General features: G+C 46.1%; 1 protein-coding gene across 1 annotated transcript; it reads left to right on the top strand.

Annotated features, from left to right (window-relative positions):
• The first annotated feature begins 11 nt into the window (after positions 1-11).
• Adipoq (adiponectin, C1Q and collagen domain containing) lies at positions 12-13391 on the top strand. Its single transcript, XM_052158400.1, has 3 exons — positions 12-74; positions 10845-11072; positions 12717-13391. The coding sequence occupies exons 2-3, from the start codon at positions 10853-10855 to the stop codon at positions 13235-13237; spliced, it is 741 nt and encodes a 246-aa protein (XP_052014360.1). The 5' UTR covers positions 12-74; positions 10845-10852; the 3' UTR covers positions 13238-13391.
• The last annotated feature ends 239 nt before the right edge of the window (positions 13392-13630 follow it).

Here is a 13630-nt window from a genome sequence, read left to right as displayed (position 1 = left end):
GTCCCCATGAGCGCCAGATTCACGAGTTCTTCTCATTTCTGTCTGATTGCCGGTGGCTCTGACTACACCAAAAGGTAAGAACAGTTCTGAATTCCTGGCTGGGTGGGTATGAATGCCCAATCCTGTTTGGGCTGTGTTCAGATTTTGCTCTCTGCAGTAGTATGATAGATGTAGAGAAAACTCAGATCATGGTTGACACAGATAAACTTTGGGGGCTTTTCTTTAATTCTTCAAAGCTCCAAGAAAGAGCCAATAACCTTCCGGGTCACGTGCTTGAACCTGAAGTTTGCCCCGCTCATTTGATGGCGTGGTGCCCACTGCAAAAGAACCTGGAGTTAGTGAGGTAGGAGGATCTATCTGCAGATGAGACTCTGCTGGAAAGTGAGATCTATTGCGTCTCAGCTGTATGAGTTACAGTGACAGGAGAAGCAGGCAGAGAGGCAGCACGAGGAAGCCCAGTTGAGGTCAGACCTCAGACTGTAGGATCCGTCTCTGTCACTTAGTTCTACTCAGCAGATATGTGCTGTGGAACTGTCAGGACTGAGTAAAAACATGGGTGTGGTCAAAGGAGTCGGGGGACATCTGTCTGCATAGAGACATTTTAGGGGCTCGGGTGACACAAAGTGGTGAGAACCTGGAAATTAGTGGCAATCTGGACAGAATGCCCTATTTTGAAAGATAGTTTCTGACAGAGGCACTGCACCTGCTTGGTCTTTGTTGCACCCAATTCTTGCTCCATGAACACAGCATTGGAACCATGGAGGTAGAGGAGATGAAGGAGGGAGGGGTTTGGAAGCCAAGGCAGCCTCTTGTGTGTCATGGCACATAAGTGCCTCGTCTGAAGAAATTTTGTTTTTGAGACGGGGGTCTCTCTCTCTATTCCTGACCTGACTGGTTTGGAATTTACAAAGACCAGGCTCTCACTGAACTCACAGAGAGCCACCTGCCTCACTGGCTCCCCAGGGCAGGGAGCAAGTGCATGCTGAGAATGGGTTTTGAATCAAGCCTCGCAAGAGTAGCACCATCTTACCCACTGTGACGTCATTAAAAAGGACAGCAGAGAGTTAGGCCAGAGTCATTCTGGGAGCAAGAGGCAGTCGGAGCAGGCCAGAGGGGCATGAGAGTGCGGCTTGGTTCTTGGAGCAGTTCAGTTCCCAGGGCTTAATGAGAAATCCTTGATGACTCTCTCCCTGTGTCTTGAGGAATCTTAAGAGGCACAGGGCTCGCTTCTTGCCTTGTATATGTGATCTTGTATGCATGTGCATGTGGAAGCCAGAGGGATCTCTCCATATGAGGTGCCTTTCTTAATCTCCATCATATCTTTTGAGACAAGGTATCTCACAGAACCTAGAGATTGATGAAGAAGGCCAGAGTGAGGTCATTGATCTCTGGGGAAAGTCTTGTCTCTGATATCCCCTACCCCAGTGTCAGAGTGTCAGGGTCAAAGGTGACAGCTTTTTACATACGTTCTGGGGTTCTAAATTCAGGTCCTCACCCTTTTGCAGAAAGCATTAATCTACAGAGCCAACTCCCAAGCACTTAAAATTGTGTGTGTGTGTGTGTATCCCCATCTCATAAAACAAACAAAAAAAATAACCAAAATGAAGTATCTTATGCAAATGCTACTCTACAGAATTGTCATATGTCATAAATGTTCTCTGCATAGGTAGCCTGGTCCCTGGTCAAGCTCAGGCTAAAAACCTCAGTGACCCAGCAGGTGATTACTGGCAAGGAACCAGGCATTTGGCCATGCCCCATTGGGCCCCTGGCTTCCCACAACTCCTCTTAGAGAGCTATGTGGCCATAGCAGTACAAAGCCCTTCCACATGCAGATAAGCTATTTCCAAGCTGTCAGACAAAGCCAATGAGAAGTACCTGCTGTCAGACCCAGACCCACCCTAAACTGTATATAAGAAACCTATTTGGAAGGAATGAAGGTGTGTGAGAACTACTTAGTCTCTGAGAGCTTCCATCATAAGAGCTGTAACACCGCTGCTTGGGAAGAGGTCTGCTCTCCCGAAATGCCACCTGAAGTTTGCCTGCAGTCCTCACTGGCTAGGCCCAACTCAGTGCAGGGCAATGTGGAGCAACTGGGACATAACAGAGGAGTCTCACCAACAGGGCCAGAGATCTCTGTGGAAAGCCTCTGGTACACAGGCCCGCAGTTCTCTCCAGTTCCTCATCTTACATGACCCCACTGAGCAGGTTAGGATCCTGGGCCCGAGTTCTGAGGGTGATCTTAGAGGCAGATGCAGGCCAGGCTGGTTTGTAAGCTGGAATGTCCTGACCCACAGGACAGTCAACAGGGTTCCTGGAGCTAGGAAGGGGGTGGGGGGGCAAGAAACAGAAAGAGGAGGACAGCAAGTCAGTATTCTGATCAAGCTGTCAAACTTTAATTTTCACACAAGGCGTATAAAGGCAAGCAAGCAGGTGTGGGGAGGGCTGAAGGGGGAAAGTCATTGTATTCAGGGAACAATCTCAGGGGGCTAGCATCATATCTCAGGAACAGTTTCTCAGAATTGTCTCTCAGGGTCTCAGCGAAGATTTGGCAGGTGCAGTAGGAACTTGGCATCATATTTCGGTCATGAGGAGGTAAAGTGGAAAGGAGTTGCTATGGTAACCTAACCACAGGTGAGCTTCGTTTGTTTGAGCCCACTCGGGTGAGCTCTGTACGTACTGACCATCTAGCTTACTTGGCTAATCTTTAAACTAGTACATTTCCTTCTAAAGGTAGCCCAGAGAAAGCAAGCTGGAAATGGCTGGGAGGAGGGGGTTTTGAGATCTCTGTGAGAATGGCTCCTGGCACTGGAAGTCTCTTGAGGCTCATCTTCTTACTCTGTCGACTTCTCTCTTGTACCGTTCTTCCCCCTCCTTGAAGTCTCATGAAGGTGAAAACAACCGGCAATCCAGGCTTCGAGCACACAGAGCGCTTCCTTGAGGATGTAGGAAATGCTCTCAGCCGTCCTGCCTCTACAGGCAGGGATGGGAGGGTCCTGGAGTTGCTTTGGGTCTGGCATGTCTCTTTGCGTTGTGGTCTTTACCAGCTGGGACCTCTTCTTTCTTTGTAGCCTAATCTCTGCCAGTCTCAGAGGAAACCCCAGTCTCAAATGTCACAAGATTCTGATGTTGCTGCTGCGATGCCGGCAGGTCACAGAGGAGTGTCAATCTCCTTCACTATACTGTGGCCCCGGAACACTGCAGCCATTCCTCTGTGCAACTGCTAGGAAGGCCAGAGTGGGTCATTGGATGACATGCTTACTTATTTTTTAATTTAATTTTGAGACAGGGTTTCTCTGTATATCAGATAGCAGAGCCCTGCCCGTTCTGGACTCTCTATAGACCAGGCTGGCCTCAAACTCACACTGCTCAGCCTGCCCCTGCCTTCCAAGTGCCGGGACGAAAGGTGTGCACCACCACTCCTGCTCCCACCTGTTTGTTTCCTATTTTGGCAGAAATGACCAAGCCTTTCTGACTCACAGATGTCTCAGCTGTCGGTCTCCCTCTTGAGGCTGTGTGGGTGGAGTGAAACTCAGCAGCTGTCCAGAGTGGGTGATGCATTAATATTTGTTTGCTTCCCCTTTCTCATGAACGTGTACAGTATTTTGTAAGTTTATAAAATACTCCACACTTTCTGCCAACCCGGTCTTAGGATAATATTGTGAAATCACATTTCTAGGCAAAGAGCATAAAATCAGGGAGGCAGATAGGGGTGGAAGGGCGAGAACTGATTATTTGGACCCGAGTGTGTGTCTCCTTGAGGACCCCCATATTGTCTACAAAACGTCTGTGATCATCCAATGAGACGGTGGGACGAAGCTTTCCAAGTGTAAAGCTTTATGCTGGATTCTTGCCGTCTACGTTCAAAGCCTACCCAAAGCATTTCTTTTGTAACATGTTCTTGCTACTGGTTTATCTCCGGCACTTGGTTCCATTCAGTAGTGTTTCCCTGTAGAAATAGAAGTCTTTCAAAATCAAAGTGCAACAACTGCTTTGTCTACATAAAGAACAGAAACAATGTTGAATTAAACAACAACAACAACAACAACAAACCCTAGGCATTCTGTGTTGTCCCTCATGGCTATCCATAGCTGACTTTACATCCAGAACTAGGTGAAAGTGAAACCTTCAATCAGGATCTGTCCTTATCAGCCAAATGCTTAGGGCCTGGAGAGAGCTCAGCAGTTAACATTATGTGCAGAGGAAATTTTACAAAGGACCTGGTTCACAACTGTCTGTAACTTAGTTCCAGGGAATCCAATATCTTCTGCCCTCCGTGGGTGCCTGTGTATAGGTGCATACCCCTAGGAATATCTAAATAATTAAAAAATAAAAATAAATCTTAAAAAAAGAACAGCTAAGGATATGCAGTATTTAGTACTTCCATCCTATGCCTCTTGGGGAATCCCAGAACAACTATTCCTGTAAGTAGTGAAAGCATTGAGAACACGGAGGTGTGGGGGAAAAATGTGTCCTTAGATGAGAAAGGTTATTGGTTTTTCAGTAGAGAGGGGGAACCGGAAAACTCTAGAGGTCTGACTTTTCCTTCCTTCCCAGCATTAGGGATAAGTCTTGAGCCACCCTTCATCTTTGGGGTCCTCCTTAACTGCCTACATTATTTCAAGCATTCTGGTGTTTTTCTTATTTCCCCAGGGAAAAGATTGTTGCTTCTTAGATTCTTGAGTTGAAGTTCTCAGGAATATGATGGCTGGAGCTGTAAGAAGAAGGGCAGAGTTGACATAAGACAGACGAAATCTTAGAAGTCTCAGAGCAAGGCGGGCAAGATGGCTCAGTGGGTAAAGATGCTGAATAATAACCTGAGTTCATTCCCCAGGACCTGGTGGGTGGAAGGAGAGAACTGACTCCAACAAGGTGTTCTCTGACCTCTGTGAGTACACACGCGTGCGCGTGTGTGCGCACACACACACACACATACATCACACCACACACACATACACTACTACACACCACAACACATATACACACACCACATCACACACCACAACTCACATACCACATATACACACATACACCACTCACACCACACACACCACACACATACCACACCACACACACACACACCACAACACATGCACCCCCCCACACACACATACACCACTACATACCACTCACCCCACATACACACATACACCACTACACACCACACACACCACACACATACATCCCACACCACACCACACACCACAACACACACATACATCATACCACATACACACATGTACACCACTACACCACACACATACACACACACGCCACATATGTACACACATACACCCCACACCATGCCACACACCACACCATACCCCCCACACATACATACACCACATCACATGCACACACATGTACTCTACTACACACCACACACACATACACACACACCCCACACCACGCCACACACCACACCACACACCACGCCCCTACATACATCACACCACATATACACAACTATACCACTACACACTACACACACACACACACCATGCCACACACCACAGCACACACACATACATCACACCACATACACCACTACACACCACACACACACACCCAACACCATGCTCCACACCACACACACACACACACACACACCCAACATCATGCCCCATACCACACACACATACACACCATACCACATGCACACACACATACACCACTAGCACACACACATACACCACTACACACCACACACCCACTACACACCACACACTCACACACCACGCCACACACTGCATACACACACATATACCACACACACACACACACACACACACACATCACACGCGCACACATCACACGCACACACTAATAAACCAAGCAACCAAACAGTAGTTAGACTGACTGACTAACTAACTAACTATAATAAAAAATGTTCCAAGCATTCTTTTTAATTACGAGAGGAGCACTTGGGGACATTCGTCTGGTCTTCTCTACCCTGTCTATTTGTTTACTCCAGACCTAAGCTTTGCTTCATTTTATTTGTAACAATTTTATGTTGCTGAGCCTCGGTTCCTGATCTCTCCAGATTCAGTAGATGGTGACAGAGGCCCTCAGAGACGCCATGGGCCAGTCCGGGGCAGACTCCTGCTCTCCGAGCAGAGCTCGGGCAGTTGTTTCTGGACCTCTCCTCCTCACACCTGCCAGTTCCAATTCTTGTAAGGTTGAAATAGACTTGGGTATTTAGAGAATAATGCGCCAAGGCAACAGGGAGGGCAAAGATGACTTTAATCAAAGGTATTTAAAATGATCTTATGCCACGGTTTACAGCACCACTAAAAAAGTCACAGGTACAGTGAAGAGTGATAATAAATATATAGAGTGAAAAGGTATTGCCAAATCCTTCCGGGAATAAGAGCCATTTATTGCTTGGAGTGAAGGAAAATATCCACAATGCTGAGCCCATAAATGACAGACTGTCTGTCTGGAAATGAAGGTCGACAGACGGAAGGAGGATCTGCACTCAAACGGTAAGTCACACAGTGGGCTGTAAGAAGACGGAACGGTGACCCGCGCTCACACAATTGCTTGCAGAGATGTTAATAAGGGACAGGTGTCGCTCAGTGGCAGAGCAGTTGCCTAGTAGGGATGAGTAGAGAGACCTGGGTTGAGTCTCAGCACTGTGGATGAGGGGACAATAAACTCCACATAAAACCAGCCGAACATCACAGGAGCTGTACGTGCTGGTACACCCAAGTAATCCCAGTTTCAGGGAGGCCAAGGCGGGAGGAGTGCCCCGAGGTTGAGGCCAATCTGGGCTGCATACAAAGACTCTATATTAAAAAAGGATAAAACTTAAAGCAAAGTCTGTGCTTCATGTGGCAGGGGGCAATGAGGACATCACAACTTCGAGGTCATTTTAAACCCAGTGACCGTGTCTCTGGCGATTGACTGTGTTCCGTGAAACTCATTCTCAAAATAGTGTCCCCCCCAAAAAACCCCTCAAATCAAGCATATCAAAGACACAACAGTGCAGAAGAAACACTTTGTGACCCCAGTAAGTTAACCGACAGAGAATACTTATACAGGTGCTTAATGAGGAACTTAAAAAACAGCCCTTTCAATAAAACGTACAATGAATGTACTAGTGACTGAAGGATGAAAACCATTTATTTTGCTCACTAAATTTAACAGCTAAAACAGCTGTTTCCTTTTGCTTTTGTTTTGTTTTTGTTTTTTTGAGACAGAAAATCCATATCACTCTGTCGAATTCACTTTTCAGACCAGGCTGGTTTCAAATTCACAAAGATCCGCTTGCCTCTGCCTCCCAAGTGTTGGGATTCAAGGCGTGTGCCACTCTGTTTGGCTAGCAATACACTTCTTAAAACTGAGAATACCCAAAGCTGCCACAAGGAACTCAGCTAGGCCTGCTTATTTTTTCTTTGCTATGCTAGGAAGGAACCCAGGTCCTTGTACATGCGAGGGCACTGCCCTGCTACAGAGCGATACCCTCAGCCTGAGACAGGTCTTTGTGTGCATACACTCATGTTCTCTAGGGTGGCAGCACCCAAAGTTCACCCAAGGTTCACCCAAGGTTCTCTTGGGCGTCTTGTGATGTTGGTATGTATATTACATGATTTTAAAAGGGGCTGAGAGAGGGCTCAGTAGTTTAGAGAGAATGTTACTCTTTCAGAGGATTGGAGTTCAGTCCCCAGCGCTGAAAGTGGTCAGCACACAACTGACCGGTACTTCAGCTCTAGGGCATCTGTCATTCTCTTCTCGCTCCCACGGCCCCTGTACACAAGTAACACACACACACACACTCACATACACAATCACACACATAGACACAGTCACTCACACACATTCACATACACAATCACACACACAGACACAGTCACACACACACACACTCACACACACATACACACACACACATAAGTAAAAACAAAATAAGTCTTTTTTAAAAAGGTTAATTAGGGTATAGGGGCATATACCTTTAATTCCTGTACTTGGGAGACAGAGGCAGGTAGATCTCTGAGTTCTAGGTCAGCCTGGACTACAGAGCAAGTTCCAGGGTAGCCAAGGCTACAATAGAGAAACCTTGCCTCAAAAACCCAAAAGGACAAAAAGTTTAGATTTCTGAGCCCAATAATTTATATCTGGGAACATATCATAATAGAAAGATAAGTTTTTAGAAAAGATGCCTGCCGGAGGACAGCTTCGATTGATTATTTTTTATTTGATATATTTTTTATTTACATTTCAGATGATTTCCCCTTTCCTGGCTCCCCACTCCCCAATAGTCACATAAGCCCTCTTCCCTCCCCCTGTCCTCCCATCCACCCCTTCCCAGTTCCCTGTTCTGGTTTTGCCCTATACTGCTGCACTGAGCCTTTCCAGAACCAGGGGCCACTCCTCCGTTCTTCTTGGACATCATTTGATATGTGGATTATGTCCTGGGTATTCCAATTTTCTAGGCTAATATCCACTTATTAGTGAGTGCATACCATGATTGATCTTTTGAGATCGGGTTACCTCACTTAGTATGAAGTTCTCCAGCTCCATCCATTTGTCTAAGAATTTCATGAATTCATTGTTTCTAAAGGCTGAATAAGTACTCCATTGTGTATATTTACCACATTTTTTGTATCCATTCTCCCGTTGAGGGACATCTGGGTTCTTTCCAGCTTCTGGCTATTATACATAGGGCTTCTATGAACACAGTGGAGCATGTATCCTTATTATATGCTGGGGAATCCTCTGGGTATATGCCCAGGAATGGTATAGCAGGGTCCTCTGGAAGTGGCGTGCCCAGTTTTCTGAGGAACCGCCAGACTGATTTCCAAAGTGGTTGTACCAATTTGCAACCCCACCAGCAGTAGAGGAGTGTTCCTCTGTCTCCACATCCTCGCCAACCTGAGTTTTTAATCCTAGCCATTCTGAATGGTGTGAGGTGAAATCTCAGGGTTGTTTTGATTTGTGATTGATTATTTTTAAATCAATATATCATTTGTTGCACATTATAAAATATTTTGAAGTGTAAATAAGCTAAAAAATAAGCCAAGTTTAAAACAATTACAAATATTTTGGCCATATCCACTCTCTAGACTGGCTATGCATATATTTTAAATGATTATAAAAGTAAGAAAATGACAAGACTGAAACAGAGGAGAAGAGCTTTAGGTGAAGAATGATTTCTGCCATTTTAAAGAATAAACAGATTCTTTGGAATTAGAGTTGCTTTTCCCCTGTAATCCCCAAAGAGTTTCTGTGTGTGCGCGTGCACATGCGTGCATGTGTGTGTGTGTGTGTGTGAGAGTGAAGTGCTCACAAGTGCACATGTGTATATGAAAACATATGAGTGTATAAGTGTGTGTGTGTGAATGTGTGTGTGAGTGAAATGGTCACAAGTGCACATATGTGTATATGGAAATGTGTGTGTATGTGAATGTGTGTGTGAGTGAAGTGCTCACTGTGCACATATGTGTATATGAAAACGTGTGTGTGTGTGAATGTGTGTGTGAGTGAAGTGGTCACAAGTGCACATATGTGTATATGAAAACGTGTGTGTGTGTGTGTGTGTGTGTGAATGTGTGTGTGAGTGAAGTGCTCACAAGTGCACATATGTGTATATGAAAATGTGTGTATATAAGTGTGTGTGTGAATGTGTGTGTGAGTGAAGTGCTCACCGTGCACATATGTGTATATGAAAACGTGTGTGTGTGAATGTGTGTGTGTGTGAGTGAAGTGGTCACAAATGCACATGTGTATATGAAAACGTGTATGTATAAGTGTATGTGAGTGTGTATGAGTGAAGTGCTCACTGTGCACATATGTGCATATGAAAATGTGTGTGTGTGAATGTATGTGAGTGTGTGTGAATGTGTGTGAGTGTGTGTGAATGTGTGTGTGAGTGAAGTGCTCACAAGTGCATATGTGTATATGAAAACATGTGTGTATGTGTGTGAAGTGCTCACAAGTGCACATATGTGTATATGAAAACGTGTGTGAGTGTGTATGAATGTGTATGTGAGTGAAGTGCTCACAAGTGCACATATGTGTATATGAAAACGTGTGTGTTTAAGTGTGTGTGTGTGTGAATGTGTGTGTGAGTGACGTGCTCACAAGTGCACATATGTGTAGATGAAAGTGAGGGAAAGAAGAGGAGCCTGGGCGTGGAGAGCTGTTCAGAGCTGAGTGAAGTAAATACAGAGACCAGGATGGGATTCTGGAATATTCCGGGTGTGTGGTCCTGCACTCAGGAGGGGGAGACTGGAATGAGGCTATCCCTGCCACCCGTGGATTTACAATTCTGAGGCTGAAAGGAGACTGAATACAGGAGGTTTGATACTCATTGCAGATTTCAGGGAAGAATGTCTGAGTGTGGTGGTTTGTATATGGGTGGCCCAGGAAGTGGCACTATTAGGAGGTGTGGCCTTGTTAGAGTAGGTGTGTCACTGTGGGTGTGGGCTTTAACACCTGAGTCCTACCTGCTTGGAAGCCAGTATTCCACTAGCATCCTTCAGATGAAGATGTAGAACTCCCCCTGCACCATGCCTGCCTGGATGCTGCCATGTTCCCATCTTGATGATAATGGACTGAACCTTTGAACTTGTAAGCCAGCCCCAACTAAATGTTGTTGTTCTTATAAGAGTTGCCTTGGTCATGGTGTCTTTTCATAGCAGTTAAACCCTAACTAAGACCCTGAGTGAAGGCCTCCTGGGTGAGTGAGGCCTGGGTGGCCTCTGAAGGCTCTCTGGGAGAGGCGAGAATGCAGATGTAGATCTTTGCAGTGGATTCCACCTGGATAGATAGGACGTGACACAGGTCTTGATTGGATGTGCCGTGTGAGTCTGCCATTCCCATGACTATTCACCTGACAATTTCAGGGCTCAGGATGCTACTGTTGCAAGCTCTCCTGTGCCTTTTAATCCTGCCCAGTCATGCCGAGGAGGTGGCTGCAACTGAAGACCTAGCTCCTACTTTGGTCCCTCCACCCAAGGGAACGTGTGCAGGTTGGATGGCAGGCATCCCAGGACACCCTGGCCACAACGGGACACCAGGCCGTGATGGCAGAGATGGCACTCCTGGAGAAAAGGGAGAGAAAGGAGATCCAGGTATGTAGAAGAGTCCTGGACAGAAGTGGGGTCTTTGCAGGGTAAGTGATTCCAGTGATTAACTGAGGCCTACACACAGACACAGGCAAGAGGCAAAACCTTTCTTTTTCTTTTTTTTGTAGTTCATAAGCATCCTAGAGCTTGCACTGTCCTCCTTGAGTGGGACTAGATGGTACCCACTGACGTATCCATGACTTCACTCGATCTGCATCTCCTAATCTCTGCCTACCCCTTCCATCCTACCAATGTATTCCTATCCGTGTTTTCTCCGTCAGTCTTCCTTTATCCATTGGCATTCGAAGCACCTTTCATGCACTTCTGAAGCACTCAGCGCCTTGGCTCAGTCAAGGAGACAAGTGTAGCAGGTTGGCCTCATGCTGCTTGTATTCTATGCTGATTTGGGACCTCAAGACTGTGCCCCAGAAATGAGAGAGTCTGCCTGTAAGATGCTGAGTGACTCTGCCCCCAAGTTATTTCTGATTGGTAAATGAAGATGCCAACAGCTAGTAGCTGGGCAGAAGACACATAGGTAGAGCTTAGGTTTCCTGGGCTTGGGTTTGGAGGAGGAGGAGGAAGAGGAGGAGGAGGAGGAAGAAGAAGAGGAAGAGGAAGAAGAGGAGAAGGAGAATGAGGGTCAAGGAAGTAGCCATGGGGTAAGAGTCAAGAGAGCGTGGCCCTGAACGCTGCCTGACTGGAGAGAAGAGCTGCCCAGATGAAACATTGGAAGTAATAACTCGGGGTTATCAGCAGGAAATTGGTTCTAATAGCACAGAGGGTAGGTATCTACCCAGCTCTTGTGTTGTTTAAAGCTTGTTGTAAATATAAAGGCTGTGACTGTGCCTTTCATCTGAGAACTCAATAACCAAAGGTGGGGTAGAAAGCCCGGGCTGGGATTTAAATAATTGTTTACACCAGACAAGACTCTGGGTAGTGGTTACTGAGAGAAAATGTCTTCCAACATGCAACATGCTCATCTGAATGTGTATAGATGCTGAAGGCATAGGCTCCAGAAAGGGTGTGCTCAATGAGGATGCAGATTAGCAGTGAGGCTAATCTGAGGAGGTAGGGCTTGAGCCATGCCTCAGAAGGATGGTTCCAGAGGGTAGAAGAGGGAGGACATCTGGACAGAGGGCTAGAAGGCAGCACAGTGGTTGGTTAGTCAGTGCACGAAGAGCTGGTAGAGTGACTATGTGGATACTTACGGGAGATTGCTTTCTGGAAATCTGTTGTGCCTTGGGACATATGGAAAGGCATGAGATGAATAGATAAACAGATGAATGAATAAATGGATAAATCATATTCAGGGCATCTACTGACCCCGACTGACCACTAACAATCCAGAGCTTCTACCAGAGCAAATCATTCACATGTCAACCAGAGAACGATGAACAAGGATGTATTATCTCGCTCGAAAGTTCTAAATATCCATCATCCATCTGCTCATTCATCTTTTAATTCACCCATAAAAGCTTTGAAAAATAAGGTTGGAGATGAACTTATCTGGGCCTTGGAGAACCTTCTGGGCCGTGGAGAGTGAGGGAAGTGGAGATGATGTCTTTTCTGGTTTGGATTGTGAGTAGAGGTTCTGGAAGCAGTCTGGGCAGCTCTGTTCCCACCATTCACAGAATTCTTCTCACTTTCTAGGTCTTCTTGGTCCTAAGGGTGAGACAGGAGATGCTGGAATGACAGGAGCTGAAGGACCCCGGGGCTTTCCCGGAATCCCAGGCCGGAAAGGAGAACCCGGGGAGGCCGCTTATGTCTATCGTTCAGCATTCAGCGTGGGGCTGGAGACCCGCGTCACTGTCCCCAATGTTCCCATTCGCTTTACTAAGATCTTCTACAACCAACAGAACCACTATGATGGCAGCACCGGCAAATTCTACTGCAACATTCCAGGACTCTACTACTTCTCCTACCACATCACGGTGTACATGAAGGACGTGAAGGTGAGCCTCTTCAAGAAGGACAAAGCCATGCTCTTCACCTACGACCAGTATCAGGAAAAGAACGTGGACCAGGCCTCTGGCTCTGTGCTGCTCCACCTGGAGGTGGGGGACCAAGTCTGGCTCCAGGTGTATGGGGATGGGGACCACAATGGCGTCTATGCAGATAATGTCAACGACTCCATATTCACAGGCTTCCTTCTGTACCATGATACCAACTGATTGCCACTAACTCAGAGCTGCCCGTAGCCCAATCGCCCCAAGAATCAGAGAACGGGCAACAAGTTGAGAGATTGATTTTATTGCTTAGTTTGAGGGTTCTGAATATTATCCACAAGAGTACTCATTCGTTCATTAAATGACTTTATAAAAAATAATTTTTTCTGTGTTCCTAGTCCAGAAAAAAAAGCACTCCCTGGTCTCCACGACTCTTACATAGTAGGAATAACAGAATGAAAATAACATTTGGTATGGGGGCTTCACAACGACTATTTGCAAGTAGACCATGCTATTTTCTGCTCTCTGTACACAAATCTTGTCCACACAAACCCTATAAGCTACATATGAAATACAGTATCTACTCTTCACAGCTGAGGTCTTTAGGTTGAATTTATG

The sequence above is a fragment of the Apodemus sylvaticus genome, chromosome 15 (genome assembly GCF_947179515.1).
Source record: "Apodemus sylvaticus chromosome 15, mApoSyl1.1, whole genome shotgun sequence".
NCBI classification, from domain to species: Eukaryota; Metazoa; Chordata; class Mammalia; order Rodentia; family Muridae; genus Apodemus; species Apodemus sylvaticus.
Note: the sequence above shows the minus strand (reverse complement) of the source record. Positions and strands in the feature narration are given on the sequence as shown.